The 23,879-nt window shown below is 42.7% G+C and overlaps 1 protein-coding gene across 4 annotated transcripts in view; it reads right to left on the bottom strand.

Annotated features, from left to right (window-relative positions):
- gse1 (Gse1 coiled-coil protein) overlaps window positions 1-22,728 on the bottom strand; it is a 192,882-nt gene extending 170,154 nt beyond the window's left edge. Inside the window, exons 1-2 of one of the 4 annotated variants that reach the window (XM_037789417.1) lie at window positions 12,987-13,004; window positions 12,279-12,342 (exon numbers count right to left, since the gene is read on the bottom strand). In XM_037789417.1, the coding sequence (XP_037645345.1) occupies window positions 12,279-12,284 (6 nt within the window). In that variant the 5' untranslated portion in view covers window positions 12,285-12,342; window positions 12,987-13,004. Of the gene's footprint in view, window positions 1-12,278; window positions 12,343-12,725; window positions 12,857-12,986; window positions 13,005-19,707 lie in introns of those variants that run through there. The other 3 variants (XM_037789409.1, XM_037789400.1, XM_037789390.1) reach the window with 3 other exon arrangements.
- Window positions 22,729-23,879: the final 1,151 nt, after the last annotated feature.

Here is a 23,879-nt window from a genome sequence, read left to right as displayed (position 1 = left end):
CCATCTGGCCTGGACCAAACACCCACACAGTGTTATCATACACACAGGACAGGGAGGACATGGGTAATAAGATCTTATGAATGCCATTCTCTCCACAGACACACATGCTTTAGCCTACTGTCACGATTTGAGCGACGCTGGATTGGAGATCAAAGATGATTCAAGATTATTTTAGTTACAAAAACATGCGTGGTAAAAGACTGCTGCTCGGACTGCTGATGAATCTCACAGATCTAGTCATGAAATTTAACAACAGAACAAAGTAATGGGCTTATAAAACGATACAATGTCAGACTGGTATTACAATTAGAGTTTTGAGTTCAGATGGTTTCATTTCATAGGGTTTAATGGAGTATTGATTTTAAGACACCTTGGTGTAAATTCAAAGAACTGGACAATGAGTTATTTATTTTTCAATCTGTTCTACGAGAATTCATTGAGTGCCTTTACTTTCCACTGAAATAAGCATCAAAAACCCCTTGGATATCACTTCATAAAGAAATGCTGATTATATGCATATCAAAAAGTACCTTCACTAACAATTTTGAGTTAATTTAGGATGCAGTCTGTGGCTAAAAAGCTTTGGATACGTTAATATGATTATATATTATATTGAAAACGAAAGAGGCAACGCATATTTTACATATTTGAATCATGGCTATAGAAACTACCACGCAGGACACTGAGATGTATTCTATTCTTTTATGCTTTGAAACACCATTTCTAAACATTGGGAAATAAAAATGTGCAGGCAGTATAATACTAATGAATGAATAAAATATAAAAAAATCCAAGTAATCAAAAGATTTAAGAAACCTGCTTTGATTTCTGTCCAAAATTGTGTGACAGTGAAGGGGGGGATTTGTACCTTCAGTTTTCCTTATATCCTGGCTACAGCCCCAGTTTTCATATAATAATACAGTGTATAGAATAGCATATGAAGGTAACGAGTGGACATAAGAACACTTAGGTAAGGTAATAACTCTGGCACAAGCACATTTCTGTCAATGGAGTGTAACCTTGACAGATAAATATTCATTAGCGGGCTGCTAAGCTACCTGACCTGTGACCCACTCACTTCCTCTCCTCCGAGGCTATCAAGGAGCAGAGCTGCAGGCGGATACGAAGCCTAATAAAGAATTCTCTCTTCTTTACCCATCTCCTCTTTTCGTTCTGTCTGATGTGTAGCTTGTCTGCGTTTGAAGTGTTTTTTTGAAAAACACATGCGTGCAGTAGCAGAGAGGGGATGTCACACTGAAAGGTCCTCCCTAAACATCACAGGAATAACAAGTGTTGATTGTGATAGCACTTTCAGTTAATGAACTGAGCTAGTTCCTGAACCAGCACAAAGGTGGCATGCTATAGATGTTCTGTCTCCAAATAAAAAAGCTAAAACTATTGTTTTTTTATTGTCAATTTAATAGACAGTCACACAATGTAGTTGTTAGGAGATGGGTATTATGTTGTTGCTTAAAATAAACATTTGTTTTGTGCTGTCACAGGTCAATCTTAGTTATTATCATAGGCTACACTAAGAAGACTACAAGCACCACTGTATTATCAGGATCACTTAATTGCCCTTCACACTTCTACTTAACTGTCCTGAAACACATGTGAAAAAGTATGAAACACCAAATTCAAGAAAGCTGATTTATGTTCTGTAAACAGCTGATACCTCCAGGAACTCAAACATACTTCTCTCAACCTCAACAACCTCTTACAGGCTTGCACAACAACATTCAGCTGTGTGTGTCTGACCTGAAGGCACGACAGGCAGTAGGAATGACTGATGTTGCTTTAGAGGAAATACGGATCTGTGCCAAAGCACAATGGCCCAATTAGTCACACATACATATATACACACATTACTCATACATATACACAAACACAAGGATGTCCTGTCACTCCATAGTTTACGTATGGGTTTAGTGGTTGCTCGGCTTTCGGTCCACATTAGTGACCTTCTTCATGCTCTCTCGTATGATACCATCACTGTTACCGACTGCCCAGTCGAGTCACTGTCTGCGCAGTAGAAAAGCCACTGATGACACTGGACAGATGTTAGAAGACAGGGTGAGAATGAAACAGAGAAACTACCGCAGCAAGTCATCAAATAAACATGATAGTGAGAGAAACAGTGGATGTAAAGCTGAACTGGAGGGTAGAAATCATCTAAATCAGAGGTTTTCAAAGTGTGAGGGGTTTCCAAACAGTTTCATGGGAGGCTCAGTGAATGGAAGTGAAATAATACCATTGGCCGTAACCATGCCGCGTCTTTTACACGCTCAAATCCACTGTTGTCAATGTAGACACGCTGCAGGCACGCTCATACACGAGAGCGACGCCATTGCAGCACGCAATCGTTCCCAAGCACCTATTTTTTCGGGCCGGAAGGTTGATCATTTTAGTGCAGGGCTACCTAGAGTTTACGATCGGTCCCACAGACTATTTGCTTCATTCTTTTCAGCCAAATTGACACATAGAAATCAAGTGTAAAGCTACTGTGAGGGATTTACGGTGCTGGAAATGCATTTATCTTTGTTTTGATTGTGTTTAGTTTAGTCAGTGAGGCTTCCTGCTAAATTACCGCAACTTCATCATCATCGTCATCGCAGCACGCAGGTTTTGGTTGCTTAGTAACGGCAGGCGCGACAGTAGCATAACCTAAACCGTAAAAAAAAAGCGGCACAGCTGGCGTTTTCCCTGCGTCTTTAGACGTAGCATGCGTATGGCCCCTTACATTAGTTATTTACATTAGTTATCAAAAGAAGATCACATAGAATAGCAATGTGTGTGATTTCTTTTGTTGAGTTTCGAGTTGAGTTTTGGGGTAATTTTACCGTTTTTCCCATTTTCCCAGAGTCAGATACTGATAAATGCCTGAGGGCAGACCTTTTTATGTATTTGGTGTAGTGAATGTCAAACAGCAATATATCTTGGCTCAATTGTTGAGTGTCTATGGGATCAAATAACATAATTATGATCCCATAGGCATCCAGGAATTGAGCAAAACTAAGCACGTAAACTAAGGGAGGGCTGAGGGGGAGCCTCTTTCCAAGCTTTTGTCTGAGGGGAGCCCCAGTCTCAGACTTTGAAAACCCCAGATCTAAATAAACAGGTCCGCAGAGAGGAGTAAGGAGATATAAAAAACATGAAATGAAAGATGTTTTTTATCAATTAAGAGGAAGAAATAAGAGAATAAGGACCATGTGTGCGTGGATGTGCCTGCTTTTGTTGAGGTTCAGAATAATGTTGAGAGGGATGAAGAATTCGTCACGCTGTGACACACGCATACAGTCACAAAAACATAAACACTCCCAACTCTTTCACTATATAATACACACACGCATCTATATACACACACACACACGCAAACCCTTTTATCCATGACTGAAATCTGTCACAGCCGGCGGCAACCTTTAAGAATCCTAAATGAATAAAATATTGAGATCTGGGAACTGATTCAGATACCCCTAGGGTCATGTGGCCTCTCAGCTGATCTTAAATAACTATATTTTTAGATTTCACCCTGATAGATTCATGTTTATCAGAAAGTAAGACACTGTGCAATGCAGTATGTATGTATATGTGCACACACAAACAAGATGCCACTGCATCAAAATGCTTGTGGAATTATAGTGATTTTATTAATGGAAATACAAATATCTAAATTAGGGCTGTTAAAGTTAACGTGATAATAACGCATTAATGCAATTTAATTTTAATGCCACTAATTTCTTTAATGCATTAACACAACACAACAATTTTTAGGTTGTAGCGGGCTCAGTTTTAAAGCTGTAGTGAAGATACTGGTATCACCAGTAAACCTAAGGAATCCATTGGTACCAACAATGTCATATTATTTTGTCGCAAGGGAGGCTACTGTAAATAACGCTCCAAACTTTCACTAAGTTTTGGCTAGGAAAAACTGTCATGGCCATTTTCAAAGGGTTCCCTTGACCTCTGACCTCAAGATATGTGAATGAAAATGGGTTTTCTGAGTACCCACGAGTCTCCCCTTTACAGACATGCCCACTTTATGATAATCCCATGGCGTTTCGGGGCAAGTTATAGTCAAGTCAGCACACTGACAGCTGTTGAGTTTGCCATGTTATGATTTGAGCATATGTTTTATGCTAAATGCATTTGTTTGCATAGAGCAGCATATTTGCCCCGTCCCATGTTGATAAGAGTATTGAATACTTAACAAATATCCCTTTGAGGTACATTTTGAACAGATAAAAGATTTGCGATTACTTTGTGATTAATCGCGATTAAATATTATAATTGATTGACAGCCCTAATCTAAATGCAATGCAATCATACAACAATATAAGACACTGATAAAAAGGCAAATAGGTGGCAGGACTAATTTTAGATATTTTAATTTTGATACAAACAACTGATTTAATATTTGGGAATTGACTTGCATTGGATTTTGTGGTAGTATAAAGTACAAGTAGTATAAAAACTGAAAGTACACAAAATAAACTAGAGCTACAACAATTAATCGATTTGTTGTGAACTATTAAATTAATGGCCAACTATTTTGATAATTGATTAATCGATTTGTGCAATGTTTTTAAGAAAGAAAACAGTAAAAATTCTCTGATTCCAGCTTCTTAAATGTGATTATTTTCTGGTTTCTTTACTCTTCTATGACAGTAAACTGAAGATCTTTGAGTTGTGGACAAAACAAGACATCTGAGGACGTCATCTTAAGCTTTGGGAAACACTGACTGACATTTCACCATTTTCTGACATTTTATAGACCAAACAACTAATCGATTAATCGAGAAAATAATCTACAGATTAATCAACAATGAAAATAATTGTTAGATTCCAAGTTCAAGCAGCTAGTCAAACTTCTGTACCAGACAATATACTGACAAAGAACCTTTCCCAACCTCGCACACTGACTCAATCTGAAAAAAATGTCCATTGACTTCACTGTATCTCACTGTCTGCTTTGATTTGTGCTGCGTCATCTGATTTAGATGTAGTGACCTTGAATTTTTGATTCTGAACACTGTGTCTAGAAGAGGAATATATGTGGAAGAGGAAAAGACCAGGAACGGCCCAGAGAGAGATAAGTTAGACAGAGCGAGGATGATGTGTGGAGAGGGAGGTCAAGAGTTATCACCTGGCTGACCTGAGGCGATGTAACACGACTTGTCATCACCTTTCGCAAACACAGACCGAGAAATTGAATCAGAGCGAGAGAGGAAAAGGCGATGCACGGACATCAAAACCAGAAATCATCTGCTTTGTGTGCACATAGTTGTGCATGTGCTCTTTTGCATGTGTTTAAGCGGCAGGGATACTTCTCTTTTCCACTGTGAGAGGCAAAGTGGTGGTCATATGGTTTTGTTCAGAAGACCCCCACCAGAATGGACACCTCCTCAGTCTTTAATGCCCCCTCCTGAGGTGTGAGATCATGTCTGCACCAGGGATGTTGCCAACAGAACAGAGAAGCGATGTGTATGTGTGTGTCCGGTGTGTGTGTGTGTAAACGTGCGTGTGAGCGTGCATATGTATGTAAGCATGTGTGTGAAGCAGATGGGAGGAAAGAAAGAAATTAGAGAGGGGTAAAAGGAGAGTAGCGACAGAAAGTCTGCGAGAGCATGTGTGTGTGTCTATGTGTGTGTGTGTGTTGGACTGAGGGGGCTGTGAGGGGTTAGGGGGAGGCAGGAGGGAGAGGAGAGGGGGAGTAGTGTGGTTAGGCATCCAGAGTCAGTGAACATTTTTCTGGCAGGCCCTCTCTATGCTCCTGGCTGCTTGCCCGGCTCTGAAGCAAACTTAAACAAACTCCTGTTGCAGCCATCTGCTGGGCCCGCGGGATAAATCACAGCACTGCTCCGCTCTGTACTACTCAGCCGCACCACTATCAGGTTACTGTGTTAGTGGCCTCACACACACACACACACACACATGCTCACTCTTAGGCATGCAGGCACACATTAGAGTCTCTCTCTCATCCACACACACACACACACACACACAGACGCACACACCGAGCTACGCGTCAGCCTGGAGCCAGGGCCTGCCATGGGGCTCACACCACCAGGAGAGGCCAGCAACATGTGGCCCCGCTAATACCACAGGGAAAGATGAAGAGGAGGGGGGGAGAAGAGAGAGAAAAACAGGGGAGAATGGGGGGAAAAGAAGGAGGGAGGGGGTTGAGGTGATGGGGGGACAGGGGAGAGAGGGAGAGAGATGGACAGAAGACAGAGCCAGTGAGAAAAAGAAAGAGGACAAAACGGGAGGGAGGAGACGACCTCTGACACCTAACTCATGCCAAGAGCTATTTTTATAGCCCCCCGTAGAAGAGAAGGAAATAAAAACATCTAGAGCCCCTTTGCCTCTGTGGACTTTCATAACAACTTAAGCATTTTATAACGTGGGCTCTCTTTGAGGAGGATTTTAACATCTCGTTCTTCTCTCTGTAATGTTCATAGTAAAGGATAACACCATGTTATCTCTCATGTACAGTCAGTAACTGTGCAGCTGTACACCCCAAGGAGTCAGGAGATCATTTGCAACAGGTTAAATCTCCTCTGGTGGCTTACCACTCTGGCTACTTCACTGTGGCCTTTGAGGCTGCGCTCTGCACATTAACCGTGACTAGCCCGTCGGTCCACATTGCACACAACTCCTGACCATGTGGGATATGCCACTGACCAAGCTGGCAGGTCATATGTTAGCACACTGCTAGCCTCATAGCCTCGGATTAGGTTAGGCATGCTTTCAATAAGTCATAATCAGCAGTGGGGAAACAGCCGCATGAAATCTATATTAATAACATTTCCTCAGTGCAAAAGGCAAACTTGAAAGGGATCGCAGGCAAAAAAGTAACAAATAAATAATGACAGGCCTTCGGGAAGTATCTGTGGTATCTATCTGTCACACAGATGGAGAAACTGTATCGGCTTTATGTCTGACTCATCGGATGGTCATGTCTGTGTGGGAGACTCTCACCAATGGAAACTATTTACAAAGTCCCTGTAACTCCTGACTATGTCTGTGTGTTTGTGTGTGCTCATGCATTTGTGCTCATGTTTATGTGTGTGTGTGCACTGATGGATTGGTCAATGAGAACATCTCTATTGAAGGCTATAACACCTGGCTAATGTTTAGGTCCCTCTGAGTAATCTTTCTTTGTTTGTTTGTATGCGGTTCTGGATTACAACTCAAACTAGGGCTTTATCAAATGTTAACCTCAAGTATGCCATTTTCACAGAGACAACTGCTACCAGGCTTTCAAACAGGCAATACCTAATGATTACACTGTAAAGTATATGACATAAATTAGTGTATTTCCATTATGTTGTCACTCCGACCGACCTGAAAATCTACTTTCAGCACAGACCACATACTACTAAATGTGTCAGGGCTACTATGTAGTCTGTGTACTGCATTCTTCCAGAGGTATCAGTCTCTAGCCTCATGGGAGGCTCAGTCCAAACCTCCCTCTCTGTCTCCTTCTCCCCAGCTGTCCTGGAGCTGGCAGGACAAGCTGAGTATGTGAGAGACCAGGTGGTTGGACGGCATGTGTGGGGGTTGGGGGGGTGCTGGTCAGGGCCAGGACTTGGGGATGCTGATGGGAGGAGGGAGTAATCCAAGGAGGGGAATGTCTTCCTCAGCCAAAATAAGCTCCCAGAAGATCACCAGTAATGCTAATCATTATCTCTGCTCTGGTTGGCTGACAGAAAGAGGGTGAGGCTATCTAGCGGCGGGTCGGAGCCAGGGGTTGTCTGTGTGCTGAGTGTAGGGCAAGAGGTTGTGGAGTATATTTAGTCCACTACGCGGGGGGCTATATTGGCTCCAGCTGACATCTCCAGTTGTCCTGACAGCAGGGTGAGAGCGAGTCTTCCTTCTTTTTCACCCCATTAGTATTATCAGCAGACAATATGACAAACAGGAAGGCAGGGGGAGGATGAAAGAGCGAAGTGAAACAAAGTGGGAAATGAGGAGGAAGACCCTGACAACGAAGAGCCACATTCACACAGACCTTCAGCAGCACTTGGGAGGTCTAAAAGAGCTAGACTAATGAGTAGCACTTAATGAATAATATCCAGTCAGCTAAGAGCATAAGTTGCATATTAAATGTCTGGAAAGGAAATAGGTCCACTATTAGCTACTGTGCTACCACACACTCCAGCTGTGTCCAGGTGCAGAACCACACACACACACACACAGAGACATATACTGTGCACATGCACAGCTGTGGCACAATCCAGCTGTATTTGCCAGGAAGAGAGCAAACACCTGCCAGTGCTCCCAACCACCTGGCAGACACACGTGCACAAACTCACACGCGTGCAGCTGTTGGGTATGTAAATTATGATCAACGACTACATACTGTATGGAAGTGCAAGTCTGCGGATGCATGCGTTTATACGTGACTGTGGGTAAAAGTGCGTATGGCCAGAGGGCAGCTGGCAGAGAGCTGAGCTATAGTTACATTACACTCTGTCCTCTATAATTACCACAGTCAAACCAGGTTTACTACTGTAAAACTCTCAGACTCCAGAGCAATACAGCATGACGGCCTTAACAGCATCACTACTCTACCACATTGGCCTCCTGCCACGCCATGCCAGGCTCCAGTGTGGCAACACAGAACAATTTACAACAAAGCAGATGTATAATATAGAAAATGTCCATGACAAACCTCAGGGTGTAAGCATGTGCACTGGCCTAAAAATATCTGGTCTTTACTAAAAGAAAAAGGACACTGACAGTCTTTGTGACTAAAGAAAAGAAAAAGTTCATCCAGCAAATTTACACAAAAGGAATAATTTTAAGCAGAGTTAGAGAGGGGCCGATTTGGCCAACTTATTGGTTTGGCCGACTAATCGGCGCCGATAGGACGTTTTACAAACCTTACATTTTACAATTTATTGGTGGAACTGGGCTCCGATAGTGGCCGATGGCTGTGCAGTCGCCACCAGTAACGCTGGGAGTTGGAGAGGCTCCACACACAAAGTCTCCATTCATGAAATGAAATTGCACACTTTAGGATCCTCCCTACCCCGGGAATATGCACCGACATTAATGGTTTGTAAGAGTGGCATTTAACAATGTAACAGGACGCGCAACAGAAGTAATCCCGGTCATTTATAAACCACAGAACAGCGTATCGGCCATTGTAAATAAATAGCACATATTTCAACGATGTAATCCACCAAATCACACTTCAGGATATTACTTACTAATGATTCAGTGTGAGAAAAACTGGTTTAGTAAAAACGGTGTATGCAAAAGTAGCCGACTAGACTGCTGTATAAGTAAAGAATATATCAGCCGATTAATTGGCTTTTTCCTGCTCCAAACTATCGTTGTTATATCGGCCTTTACAAATCCACTATAGGTCGACCTCTACTTTAAATCATGTAGGAAGCTAGGACAGTGTCCTCAACACAAAGCAAATTTGCTGAATATGAAAACCAATGCACAAGAACCTTAAAATCAATTTCCTCTAATGTCGACAAAAGTAATACAAAAACACCCAAACATCTTCACGTTTTCCGCAATTACTTTTACACAAGAGTATCAGTACCTACTGCTAATGTCACTTCTTCTGATGTGCATCTTTACAGCAATTTTTAAATTATTTTTTGATGTAAAACATATTTAAGAATTGATTGTGTGTTTGGTTGATCAACATTTACATTTTCTGACTTCTATAATAACTGACAAAGAAGGAGTCCAATCTTCAAAACATCTCTTTCGTAATTAATACGGCCATGTTGTACAGTCCACAGAGCCCTCCTTCTCCGTGCAGGTTGTTATTTACTATATATCGGTCTGGCTCCATACTGTAATTGTCTTAGGTTGTCCCAAACTGTAAAGTGGAGGGACAAAGGGGGACTGGTAAACGGGTAGAGGAGGGGAAGGAGTGATTTAGTCAACACCATATCAGTGTGGCTTACAGCCCGGTCCTCACAAGAAGGCAGAGAAGCAGATCAGAAGACAATGGCCAAAAACATCACACAAACTCACACCGACACTGTACTCCCACTCACATGACTCGGTTCTCACAGGAACCCAGTTTGATAGTTCACACGTAGTTTACTAGACTGTGTCCCCAACTTGGCCCATTGCAGACACACATTTTGGTGCCAAATGGGCATCCATAAAAACACTACTGAAAACAGTTCACAGCAGGGACCACGGTTTCAGGGGGTTTAGAGGGACACTGCCCTCTCTGTTCCCCTTTCACCCCTTTTGTCCACTCAAATGGATTTGGACATTCGTTTCAATGAAAGCAAGACTGCCATGCACAATTAATGATAGGTAATCAAAGATATTTGTTTCACTGACATTAAAGAAAAGTTTTTCTGATTTTCAAACCTATTTCCACATCTAACGATCAAGTTTGGTCTGTAACATCCACAGCTAAAGGCACCTGTAACCACTTAGTCCTGCCATCCACTGACCTGTTATGACATCAACTGGCAGACAATTATGTTTCCTTTTTCCCTTTTCTTCCCACAAGCTTAGTGAATGTGCATTACACTTTGGTTATATACAAAATCAAAACTGAGAGGAGAATTCCAGCCAGCCGAAATTACTGTTATTATTGTTTTATAGGTGACATTATGGATTATTTTACCTCATACTATGATGCCAAAGTCAAAGTATACCCCTATGAGCCAGAGGTCACAGCAGAGGAAATGCAAAAACATGAGGGAAAGGCTCAGGCTGCTACTTTAACTAAGAAAACCCTGCACACCCTCACAGGTTTTTTCAGTTATTTTGGCTGATTAGATCTCTTCTCAGGTTAGAGCTGGGTGGAGGTATGCTGGGAGGTTGTTGAGGTCACCAAACTCCTCATACTAATAGGGATCATAAGAAGGTGTAAGTTGCAGGTAATAGGTACAACAAAACTGACAGGAGAGTCAGGGAGACGTCAATCAAGCACAGTGTTTACACGCCTACACAGTCCTGAGCAAAACTAAGTCAAATCACCTGTGTGGGTGGACCATGAGTGTGTAGGGGTTTAAACCTCTGGGGACCAAATTGACAGTTTTGAGAACCACTTGCCATCCAGTGCCAAAAGAGGGTTGTAAGTGTCACCGTGGCGTGTTGTTGTTGAACTATGATCTGACACAAAGATAAATTGTGGGAAACAACCAATGCAAACACGATAATAAGAGAGGTCTCTCCTAGACAATTCAGTATGCATTTAGCTATAATGCAATACAAAATAACACAGATAAATTGCAAACAAGGCTACATTCAGACCGACTTTAGCCCTGCGTGAAAAGAATATGCAGCTCCCTCATTCATTTGCATGAGACCCAGGGGTGGTAATTATCCGGCAAAAAAGTTTAACCTGACTCAACCATTGCCACAACGCAACGTCACCCGGCAAAGTGCAGTGTTGGTCAATCAAATATGTGAAAGCGCACGTTCCTGGTAGATTACTTTGTAATGTGAACGCTGTATTTCTACCATTTACATCGCAATTGTCGCCATAAAGGACAAAATAATCGTGATAAATTTGCAGAGTTGTGAAATCTTGTGTCAGTATTATAAACCACTGTGCCTTCAAATTTACAGTTCTGTCACTCAAACTGCACTTCCTGGATTGCATTTCATTATCATCCCTACCCTTTATGAGTTTTTAGACAGCATAGATCACAAGGGCCACATGATACTGAAGTGACTTTCTGAAAGTGTGTAAGAATCCTATACAGGTCTCTTCCCTCCAATATGACATATGACGTTTGCTGACCCTGTCCCTGAGTGCTGAGCAAATATCCATATCCCCTCTCTGCTTACAGGGTTAAAAGGTCAGTGTGCCTTCATCTGTCAGCTACAAACTAGCTTGGAGGTCTGCACCCAGATTCCCAAAACCCCAACTTCCTTCTCTAAATGACATCAACGTCTTTTGCTTTAAGAAACAGAAATCAACCTAAAAGCAGCAGTGCCACGCTCTCATGCTCTCACAGTTACAGTAATGAGCTACCTCTCAATTTCTCTTCCATCACAGGATGTGAGGAAACTTCTCACACTGCTTGATTCAATCCCCTCTTTGGCACTCTCCTGCTTCCTCTCAACAATTGTCTGCCAGGGAATTTTAACATTTCAGTGCATGTTATGATCCTATTTGGCATAATTAACAGGGGAAAAACCTAAGGTTATGCCTTTTGGATTAGCACTTAACCATATATTTTGCAGGGATGATGAATTAGCTGCAGAGAGACTTCTAATCTTTCAAATTCATCTCCTGGAGTTTCCCAGTTGTAACTTACATAATAAATTCTCACCTGCATGCCAGTGTTTTTTCAGTCTCTGCCAGACCACTGCTCTCTGTCTGTCTGTCTGCATTTCCTGCATTTAAATCACATAAAAATGTAGAGTCCAGCCATGTGAAATAAAGCACTGACTTCTCCAAGTAGAGTGTCAAAATACTGAATAATAGCTAACAACTATTGAATGTTTAGCTGTCAGTGTAATTCATTTTGGAACAACCATGAAGGAAATAGTTTGCATTTAAATGTAGTTGACTTAAACTGTGAATAATGTAAGTTTAAATGTCCACAAAGTGAAGGTGTGTCTGCTAATTAACAGATAGGCCTACTGCATGTTAAGCTAATAGTAGAAACTAATAGCCAAGTGAATTTACTGGTGTTTACACATTCAGTGCCAACAAAATCTACTTTCACAAATTTACACAAACAAATAGATAAATTGCTAGGGAGGCTATTACTCACCTCCTTCACAATAATTCATTATTTCCTGTCTTTTTCTGAAGCTGGTTTTGGTTTCTTTAGTAGCAGTAAAGAACCATGAGGGCACAAAACATGGACCAAACCAAGTGCACAGAGGAGGGGTGATAAACTTATATTTCTGTTAAAAGCAGATAATAATCAGATTTAATATTTCCTGTTGTTGCTTGAAACATTCATTCTTTTTTTTATAAAACTGTGTCAACCATACAATCACACGTTATCAAACATTAATAAGACTTTTACCCAAGTCCACATGTCATGGATGAATCAACAGAGCTGGATATGGTGCAACCAGTTAGTCCCAGTGGCCAAACGTGGTACTGCAACTAACAATCTTCAAGCAGCATTTCCCTCAATTATAAAAAGTCAAACTGTTGACAGGACACCACCTACTGCCAACGAGAACAGTTTTTTAATCCATGATTGTTTTATATTTTGCAAAACTTCCCCAGAGCAGGGAATGTATATTTTTATATGTATGACATCATCGCAATGTAAAGTCTATGGGCTGAGCAGGACCGAGTGGATGGATGAAAAATGTACATTTTGCAATAGTGAACCTGACACACTGACAAATTTGTTTTATAGTTGTTCTCATTTTATTCAGTTTTGGATAGATATGGAAATATACATTTTTTTTTAATAGATTTGATCAGTCTAACGCAGTCTCTGAAACATGTAAATAATAAGAAAAGTTTGTCTACTGTACATCATTATAACCAATTATTAGGTGATCTTAAGTTTGACAGAAGAAAAAAAAGAAAAAAGAAGGACCGAGAGAACACTTTTTGGACTTGTGTGCTGGGCGAGCAACTTTCATTCAAATGAACAGGCACCATCTTGGAATAAGATCCAATTCTTATGGTGCGTTCATGAGCTGGATATGGCGCGGTGAGTGAACCTTGCTGCTAGTTGGTCCGAGTGACCAACTACGTAACACTGATACTGTAACACCAACACAAAATTCCCTGCAGCCAAAAAAACATTTTCCAGACCATTATTATAGCTAAAATAGATCATTAGTCATTAGAATAATACTAAGGTCATTGGTATTTTTCTTTGTTTTATGAATTTATATAACATTTAAAATTTGTAAAACTATTCATGGGCCTTGGCAAGCTGCTATCATATGCTTGACATTGCTTTAATGTAAGGATTTGGACAGGACTGGCAGGTTCAGGGAAACTGAAACTTATGTACAGTATACAGGCAGCACAACACAGAAGCAGAGAGAGACAGATAACATTTTGACACATGCTCTGCGTGAGCAACTTTCATTGGAATGAATGGACGCTATCTTGGAGCCCTATATCAAGTTCTCTTAATGCAACCATGACGCATATGCATAGTGGGCATGCATGGGTACATGCACTGTATGTACTGTATGCCAGCAGTGAAAGGGGATAACTGTATCACAGATCAAAGGGTTTTCTTTTCCAATATGTTGAGGGCTGTGACATGGAGCTCAGACACCACCTTTGACATTACATTATAAGAGTCTGATGGTCAGGACCCGCAGTGTCAAACACTTGCCAGGACACACACCAGGTACATCAGAGAACTACGGGACTATTCTGGTGGGGCTGTGGTGTCCCTCAAACTGTGGAAGGCTTGTATATAGGTAAGTCTTTGCAGGACAAAGAGTGAAACACTGGAGCACCTGCATCTCATCTGCTCCGTACAGGATTTGATGTCTCCAGTCAGATATGGGCAAGAATGCAGCGCTGAGGGATGCTAGCGGGAAAAGAGTGATTAAAGCCTTGAGCGCTAAATCAAAACCCACCTCCAACAGCTTTGAAATTAAGCCCCTCAAATACCAGAGGATTCCCTGTGAAACGCAAGGCTGTCTGTCAGACTGCACTGCTGGAGAGGAGAGAGACACAGCTGCAGGGACTTTACAGGATATGTGCAATATGAATGGTTTTGACTAAACACCCACTCATACACACAGGCACGCATAACAACAGCTCACACCATATGTTAAGACCACACCACGTCGCATGTCTCAAATTAACACAGTTTTAATAGAAACTCCTTTCTGCATGAAACAGGCTCCGTGTCCAGCACGCTGTAGTGTTTCCTTCTATGATGAATTGATGAGAATGTGAGTCCTTTTTTCTTCTGTTTTCCTCTGGCTGTAATTTAAATCCCATTAACCCGCTCACCTTCTCTCAGCCTCCCACTCTTCTTTTCTCCTCTTCTTCCAGGATAATCTGTCTCTCCCTTTTCAACTTCACATCCAGATTTGATGTGTAATTTTGCCCTCACTCCTTCTTTCACTGCACTATAAATCTTCCTTGGCGACACTGTCAAGATGCCGGCATGTTTTTCCTGTGACAGCAAATACCTCCTTTACAGGATATGGGCTGTGCAGGGAGAACACAGTCGATATTTCACACCAACACACAATTTGCACACATGCACACACAAAGGAGCAGCACAGAAAACATGAGCAAACGCACACACAATGCTAACACACACACAAACAGCTTGAACTCACAGAAACTTGTCTCCGCTTTTCTGACAGGTCAACAATAATCATGCACTCGAAACAGTCCATCAGCAGACCCCCATACAAAAATAAACATCCATGCATGGATACAGACACACTGTATACACACATGTATACATATGAGCGTGTATAAGTCAGGCTTAATATGTTTGTGTGCTCGGTATCTATGTACAATTATGTAGTATTTATCTTTGCAAAGCTTGACTAATGATTGATTTATTTGCTGTTTTAGTCCCGTATGATTTTGTACAAGCAGAAGACACACTGTTGACTATAAGGAGACTGTGGATTTTGCTACACACTTCAATTACATCTATATCAAAAGGCCTGCAATCAATCTGTATCCTTACAACAATAAAGTTATGCAGCGCTGGCATCTAATCAGTTTACTTAGTGCCAAAGCATTGGACCATTACTTCATTTCTTCAACGTGTTTTTTTTCTCGTTTTCTCAGTTTTTTTGCATTTATATTTGTCACTTTTTTTACATTAACATTTTTAAAAAGTGACAAAAGTGATATCCAAAATTAATTTCTCTAGGAATTACTTGAATGTAAGCCCACTCCTGGTGCTAATAAGGGTTTAACTTTGTGTGCTGCCATTTACTCACTTTGCACTTCCAACCTATGTAATTTGTGTCTGATTAAAAAAAAGTAGCAGATGATTATTATATGATTACACAATCAGCTTCTGAGAATACCTCTCTAGCACATTTTGTCATTGAAGGCGAGCTCACAATGCACAGTTTAAAGATGTTATTGTGTTACATCAGCAAGCATAAAAAAAGAAACTTCATCTGCAATATAAAGGACATCTTTCACTACTAATATTACTAGTTATTGATAGAGAGATTTGAAAAAGTGCCACCTTGTTTTCCTAGAAGCTGCTTGTCTTGCTCTACAACTAATCCAGTGCAGAGCTATAGAGGATACAGACTAAACGATTTCTTCCTCCGCACAACCATCCCTTACTCTACCTGCACAAATGTGTATTTTATCTTCAGATGCAGAGTATTCTGACAAAAATCTGACCCTTCAAAATTGAGTGAACATCAGCAAATCTATAACAATTCCATATGGACGCACTTATTATATTGTCTCTCATAGTCTTCTCCCTTAAAGGATAAAAGGCAAAAAGGTATTTGGTCTGAATTAGTCAAATCAAGAAGGTATTTTTCAAAATTACAGTGCTTTAATTACAAAATTTCCTCTTTTTTCCACACAGAGCGTTTCACAGCTGAGCGAGAGTAAAACAAACAAAGAATTTGTGTAAAGACGGTAACTCTGGAAGCACACTTCACTGTTTTGACACATGGAGCACCTTGAGTGAGAGTCAAACTACGTCCACGTCGTTGCATCTGTTTGATAGATAACACACACATCTTTAAGTGCAGAACGTGTCCGAAATAAGGCACAGTGAAAGGCCCTAGTAAATAAATATGGCCTTCAATGCGTTGCTTATAAGCACTTCAGAAGAGCAAATGCATTATGGCAGTCTCCCTTCTAAGTATGCCATCCTGTTGCCATCTCATTAAGCAGAAATATGATTAAAACAATCTTTAAAACAACACAACTACATGCATAGAACACGTTTTAACAACTACAAAACGGTGGACATCTGTTTTACCGAGAGTGCAAGTGAAAGATCTGCTGACCAGCAGCAGCAGCCCCTCCCCAGACACCGGCTGGTGGTCTATACTTAAACACCTGTCAAAGGTCATGTCCAACATGCTAATTAAACACACGGCAGCAGAACAGAGAACATGATAACCACCCACCACTTATGTTTGTGTGCATGCGAGTGTGTGTTACAGTCAACAGCTATACTAGAGTGTCCTGTGGCAGATCTCATTTTATGTGGTAATTCATATCTCACCAAGCAGGGAAAACAGACTTTCACACTTCACAGGAGAAGCATTCATACCCAATATACCTAATAATGTTTGAATCAGAGCGAGCAGTATAATCACAAAAAAATGAGATCAGTCTAGCCTCTGTCAAACATTTAAATGGTCTTTGTCTCGGTCTTGGTTACGCCTCTGAATTGTGAACATTAAAAACATGAATTCATCGCTGGAAGTGTCCCTGTTCTGCAGCCTTGTCTTTTGGAAACTGTTGTGTAGCACAAAAAACTACAATAGAATAGAACAGAAGTGTGTGTTTATCTTTGTACAGCCCCCTCCACCATGGCACACACAGTGCTAAGGGGCACCAGGTGGGCACTTCCTCCTGACAGCTCAAACCCCAGCGATGACAGACCCTCTCAAGCATATAGCATGACACTAGAGGACAAAGCACCTGTTCCCCCGCAGCTCTTTCACACCTCCCCTTCCCCACAGACACACACGCTGGCACTTTCTCAGCCATGAGGTCACTGGCTCACTCAGGCCAAAGCTGTCTGTGCCACCTGCAACCCTCCCAGCTCAAAGTGATCACACAGCCTGCCCCGACACCCCTCTCACCCAACCCACCCTGATGCCCCAACCTTGGCGGGCAGAAAAGCTGGACCCATAATTATACTTCATATCACGAGTATCACCTCACATGCGAGTGCTCGAGACAAATAATAAAAGACTTCAGTTTGGAGACCGTAAGATTAACTATCCAACATTTCTTTGAAGGACGGAGAGAAAATTAGGTGGACAACTCCAGACAGCTGGTGTGAGTGTGCAACATACTTCTGAGTGTCAATGGCGTCCGCAGATGTTCTTCACGTGTCCTGCGTGGCTGGACAGTCAAGTGTCTGTTTGCATGAGAGAGCTGTTCACAGAGCCAACTGGCTGTCTAAATGCTCCTCAGCTCTTCATCAACACATCGTCATCCTCATTTACCCTGCTGGTCCCCGATATAACCCCGTAGCCTCCACTCCACTTCTATTCTCTGCTATTGGAAAAGCAGGGTTCTGCTATCAACTACTTCTTATTTTATGTGTGTTGTTGAGAGCGGAGTGGAAAAAAAGCAAATTTTGGAGACAGAAAAAGGCGAGAAAGCGAACGATGACAGAATGATCTCTCTTCGGAGGAAGTATGTAGATGTAGCGTTCCCTGAGCCGGCCCATCTGGACCACCTATGCGAGTATCATCACTCATCAGAATCCCTTATTACAATGTTAACATGCAGTACTTTATCATGAATATGAATGGGAACCATTACAATAATAAAACACACCACTGCAGTTGTTGTAATGTACAAAGTCTTTAAACACACATCACTGCCAAATTAACCAAATATGGGCAGATCTGGAGCCAGATTACTTTGTATGACTGAGTGTGGAGATGATGGGTCACATTGTGCCCTTGCTTTAGGGGGAGATCAGTGTCTCATGGCAAAAACAGGTGTCAGTTATCAATGACTGATTATATTTATCTCATTAATCATATTACAAATGCATCAGTAGGTTAATGTTTCAACTACATCGTTTCACTCAAATTATTCAATAATGATAAGATTTGTGATTTTAGCTGACATAAATAAAACTGATTTAATTATCCTGATTATTTCAGGAGTGTATTCAATTAATTGCCCGAGTACACATCATAGGAATGCAGTATTAGGACTGTCTGAGCATATATTTTAAAATGAACAGGTGCAGCATTTCAGTGCGAGACATGTTTCTTATTGCGGTTGAGTCTCTATCTTTGTGATCTACCTGATGTATTTGGAGGAAATGAGGTCAGTACATCAAGTAAAAGAGGTCTACTGTAATTAGCAGGGTAGGAATTTATTTTTGCATTTGTGTGTTATGATTATTGTCATCAAAAGAAATACGGTAACTTTAGACTTCTTTGCACTAACTTCCTTGAGAATACTCTCTGAGATCCTCAACATGCTCGAACCAAAACAAACTGTTCAGCACCGGGTGAGACATACTCAGTCATGCTTGCTCAAATAAACACACTCACACACACACATGGACGCAGCAAACACAAGGCTGGCCTTGGCCGTCAGATCCCCATAGTTTTGCTCTGGTGTTTATAGAAGTAAGTTTTGATGAAAATGTTTGTCTCATCATTGTTCATCCAAGCTGTGTCGGCCCACCCCGAGTAAGCTTTTCAGTCTCCAGCCACACACACAAACTAAACTGTTTGAGATATATTCTTCTGCAAAAAAGTAGAACACAGTACTCCACCACACAGTTTCAAGGATATTAATACATTCAACAGAAACACAGTAAAATTGTCAAAAGCACAAAAAGCCCCATCTGCATCACGATAAAGCCTGATAAAAGAAAGGGTTTCTTTATCACAGCAGATCCACTATGCAAAATGTCTAAATCATCCCTTGCCATGTGACTCAGAGGTCGTGTCAGGGCAAACACAGTCTGCGCTGCACTGTGGGAATGCTGGGGGATTAAAAGCTAAAGGGAGACTGTCATTGCAAGCTTATGAATGCATTGAGACAAATTTGAAGACAGGGAAAAAATAAATGTGTGTCTTATCAGGCAATTTGCTTACCTTGTGTCTAGACTGCGGCGAGGAGGCTGATTCTGGTTCTTTCCTCTCCCCGTCTGAGGCTCCATGTCCAAGCCTATCTCTGTCCTGCTGCATGCTCTGTCCCACCTGCACCATGGCCTTACATTCCACACACGAGCCAATCACCAGCCTCCTCCCATCATCCACCAGGAGCGTGCGTGTGCTGCGAGGTGCATACAGGAACACGGGCAGCCTGGCCACAGTGACAGCGCACAGCCTACCTTGCCTGCGCTGCTCCTTCCTGCAGAAGAAACACACAAAAGCCTCACAGCTGTACTGGCGAGCCCAAGGGGAGCTGGGCGGCTGGGGGTTGGCACTGGATAGACTAGAAGTAGAAGGGGTGGAGGGACCCAGTCCCTTGTTCTCATGTTGGGCCCATTGGGTGTGTAGATCATGGTAGCAGAGATTACAAGCTGACACCAGGCCTGTGGCGTCCACTGGCTTGGCACGGGGAGCAGGAGGGTGGACGGTGAGGAAGGGGAAGAAAGGCTCCCTCTCCCCACAACGCCCAGGTGGGTTGACATGCAGCTGGTACTCTCCGCCAGCACACAGCTCACCTCCACACAGGTAACACACCGACATGGAGCTGCCGGGGCGAGAAACCACACCGGTCTGGGAATGGGCTGGTCCAGAGCCCTCATGGCTGGCCATGGCAGCGTGGTACCTGACCAGAAAGGAGCTGACAGAGGTGATGAGGTCTTCACTAAGGCTGAGTCGATACGCACCCCAGATCTGCTCCAGGATGAAGTGGCACTGTGGGCAGCAGTGCACACGGCCATTCCTCACCCCCTGGGCGTTAGGCGGGCATGGCAACATGTTGATGAAAGGGAAATACATCGCACCACGGGATTTGCCAACACCCGCCTGTGAATATGCTACTCTCATGTCTCCTCCACACTCCTGACCGCAGAGGAAACAGGCCTCATGCTGGGAAGCCCTGGGGTCATTTGTTGTGCCCTCCATGGACTCTGGGGGAGTTAGCTGAGAAGGATGGAGAGAATTGGTGGCCTGGTTGAGGGGGACCACATACAGGCGCTGGAGGACAGGCACATCTGCCAGCTGGAAGCTCTGCCACTGCTGCATGAGGGAGGTGTGGCAGCTGCCACACACCAGGGTGGTACCCGCTGGGCTGATGGGTATTGCACCTCGGGGAGGGGAGTGGAGCCACAGGAATGGAAAAAAGGGCTCGCCCTGTGCCCTCTCCTGTTTCTGAACACTGACTTTAAAACGGCCATCATGTCTGAGCCCTGAGCCACAGATATAGCAAACACACTCCTCCTCTGAACAGGTGTTCACCAGAGTGTGGTGTGACTTCCTAGCTGAAAGGTCTCTGACAGGTCTAAACTGAGTTGTTCTGCTCTCATAGGTATCCATGTCATCATCACTTGTAATGTTAATCTCATCTTCATCATCAGAGCTGTCAGAGTTATTCTCCCTAGGAACAGGGTTACATTTAGTGGCGACAGATGACAGAGCAGTGTTGGGGTGGTATAGCAGTGATGGGTGTCTGGATGGTGCACAGCTGCTGTCTACAGCACGCTGGATCTGACGAGGCTCCACGTGTCTGACATTATTAACCCCCTCCTCCTCCATCCAGCGCCTGTTGCGCATAATGACCCCGTTGTCTTGCACAGGTGTGTCAGAGAAAGGACTGTCATAGCACCGCTGAGCTGGGAATCTCTCCTGGGACTTTGCCAGCAGAGATGATTCTGATGATTGACACACATTATTGATAATTTTGGCACCACCGCGCCGCGTTGGAAGAACACTGTCCGCTTTTGGCGACCCATGCGCGGCGTAAACACCCACCGCCACTGGTGGGTAGCGCATTGCACGCTGTGAATCCGGGCTGTTTTTAACACTGATGACATTGTTCTTCCTGCTGCTGCTGCTACTGTCTCTTGGCGATTTGCCAGATGCTGCTCCCTTTAGGCACTTGCTCTCTTTGCCGACTAAATCCATCTCCTGGTCTGACATGTTCTCAGAAAAAGAGGAGAAATCAGACTCATCTGCGCCCCCGTCGTCATAGTTGTTCTGGCTGCTGCCACTGATCCTCCTCTCCAGGTCGTAGGAGATGTTCCACTCCTGCGGGACCCTCCGGGAGTCGCACTGGTACGGTCGCTTCAGCCAGTACATGCGCTTCTCGATGGGCGTCCTGCTGCGCTCGAAGGAGTTCCACTGCTCCGTGAGGAAGCAGTGGCACACGGCGCACACCGGCGCATGGCCACCATCCGCCGGGCTCACTTCACACGCACCCGGGGCTGGCTCCTGGTTCTGGAGGAAGGGGAAAAACGGTACCCTCTCTTTTTGGTATGCAACTTGCAACCTCAACTCCTTCCCAGGTGTTACTCCACTTCCACATATGAAACAGTGCACCAGTCCACCTACTACTAATCCATTACTCCGGTCAGTCCTGGAAGTGTTGTGGCCGGGCAATGGGCTCTCCTCGCCGGGCATAGCTGCAGCCATGAGTCGGTGTTTCCGAGATAAGGGTTCCTTGTCACAGGGGGAGTGCATTGTTTTTTTTTTTATAAACACCCACGACTACTATAGGACTACATGGCATATAGCGTTAAAAGTTATGCTCATGGTCCAACACTTATCTGGACAATCAATGTTAGTCTGAGCTACTCACTGGATGATAAAGATATAGTCCATTGAAGCGACAGCGTGCAGCAGCGAAGGCAGCAAACTGTTATCTTTCAAGAGCAAGAGGGAGAGATTCACCCCCTGAAACAGCACAGAAGTCCCCGCTAATTGAAGTGTGTAGTCCGCATGTTTGCACTGGAGATCCGTGGGTAAATAGGTAGTGACAAGAGGGATCACTGGGTCGCCTCTCCAGCGAAGTTTTCCTGCCGGTGCGCTCTCTGCAAACTTTGGCTGCTAACTCTGCTCACACTGTACACAGAGACATCCCAGATTCATGGGACCAGCTCCGACACCCCCAAAGACAAACCTCCACCCTCCACCTCCACCCCCTGCCCTGCAAAAGCACCCCCTGTAATAATTTTTGCAGAGATTATGAGCACACACTCCTGCAGTAGCTGCCCATGCGTCAAAGCACTATAACCATGCACAGGATATATCCACAGTTTAACATGCACAGGGGGCGTGTATTTAATAAACAGACTCCCAGCATGGAGGTTATCATCTGCAAGCAAAAACTCCTTTATATGGATTAATATTAGACCCTGTTATTAGAGGGGTTACATGTGAGTGAGAAGTATGGAGTAAGGATTCGACTTCCCGTCGACCGTGCAACTTTTGGTCTGGTTTCACGGTTTATATAAAGCATAAACTATAAATTATCACCTAATTCTGTGTTAGACTTTCTTCTTTTTTTTTTAGCCAACCTCGTTCCAACTCATTACCACAAAGTTTTACACTTTTTTGGGGGGAATTTATGGTTAATAAACATTATTTCCATGAAATTACACCTAATTTTTGAGTAAAAAAAAAAAGCAGAAATTTTTAATTATTCTGACTATCAGTGGGACATACTATTGATGGATTATCACAGATGGGTATATGTCAAAGTTTAGTCAGAATATAATAAATATTATAATATACAAAACATTTTCAATGGCAGCACATAATGACACCTTTTTAAGCCAACTTCATTCTAACTCACTACCACAAGTTTTACACTACTTTTCTCTGTAAATTATGGTCAATAAACTTCATTTACATGAAATGATAACTCCTTTTTGAGTATATGAACCCCCCCCAGAAATTATGAATTACTTTCATCCATGTTATTTTGGGGCAATCAGATGAAAGAAACCCATATTTGTGATTAGATGAAGTTTGAAAATGGGTCAAATTTGACCCAAGGACAACAGGAAGGTTAAACAGCATTTTTTGGTTTTATCTGTTCTCAGTATAAAAAATTGATTATGCTGACTTAGTGCCAAAACTTACACACTGAAAGCATGAAGTGGTTTTCTTTTGTATGCATCTTATGGAAGGCGATTATAAAAAAAAAAAAATGTTGTTTGGACAGACAATCATCATCATTAATCTATAATAATACATCATTTATACGTTGATTATATTTTGTATTAATAATCTGAATCTATAAAGTAACTAAACTTATTAAATCAATGTAGTGCAGTAAAAAAGTACAATATTTCCCTCTGAGATGTTGTGGAGTA

Source organism: Sebastes umbrosus, chromosome 2, assembly GCF_015220745.1.
Source record: "Sebastes umbrosus isolate fSebUmb1 chromosome 2, fSebUmb1.pri, whole genome shotgun sequence".
NCBI lineage: Eukaryota > Metazoa > Chordata > Actinopteri > Perciformes > Sebastidae > Sebastes > Sebastes umbrosus.
Note: the sequence above shows the minus strand (reverse complement) of the source record. Positions and strands in the feature narration are given on the sequence as shown.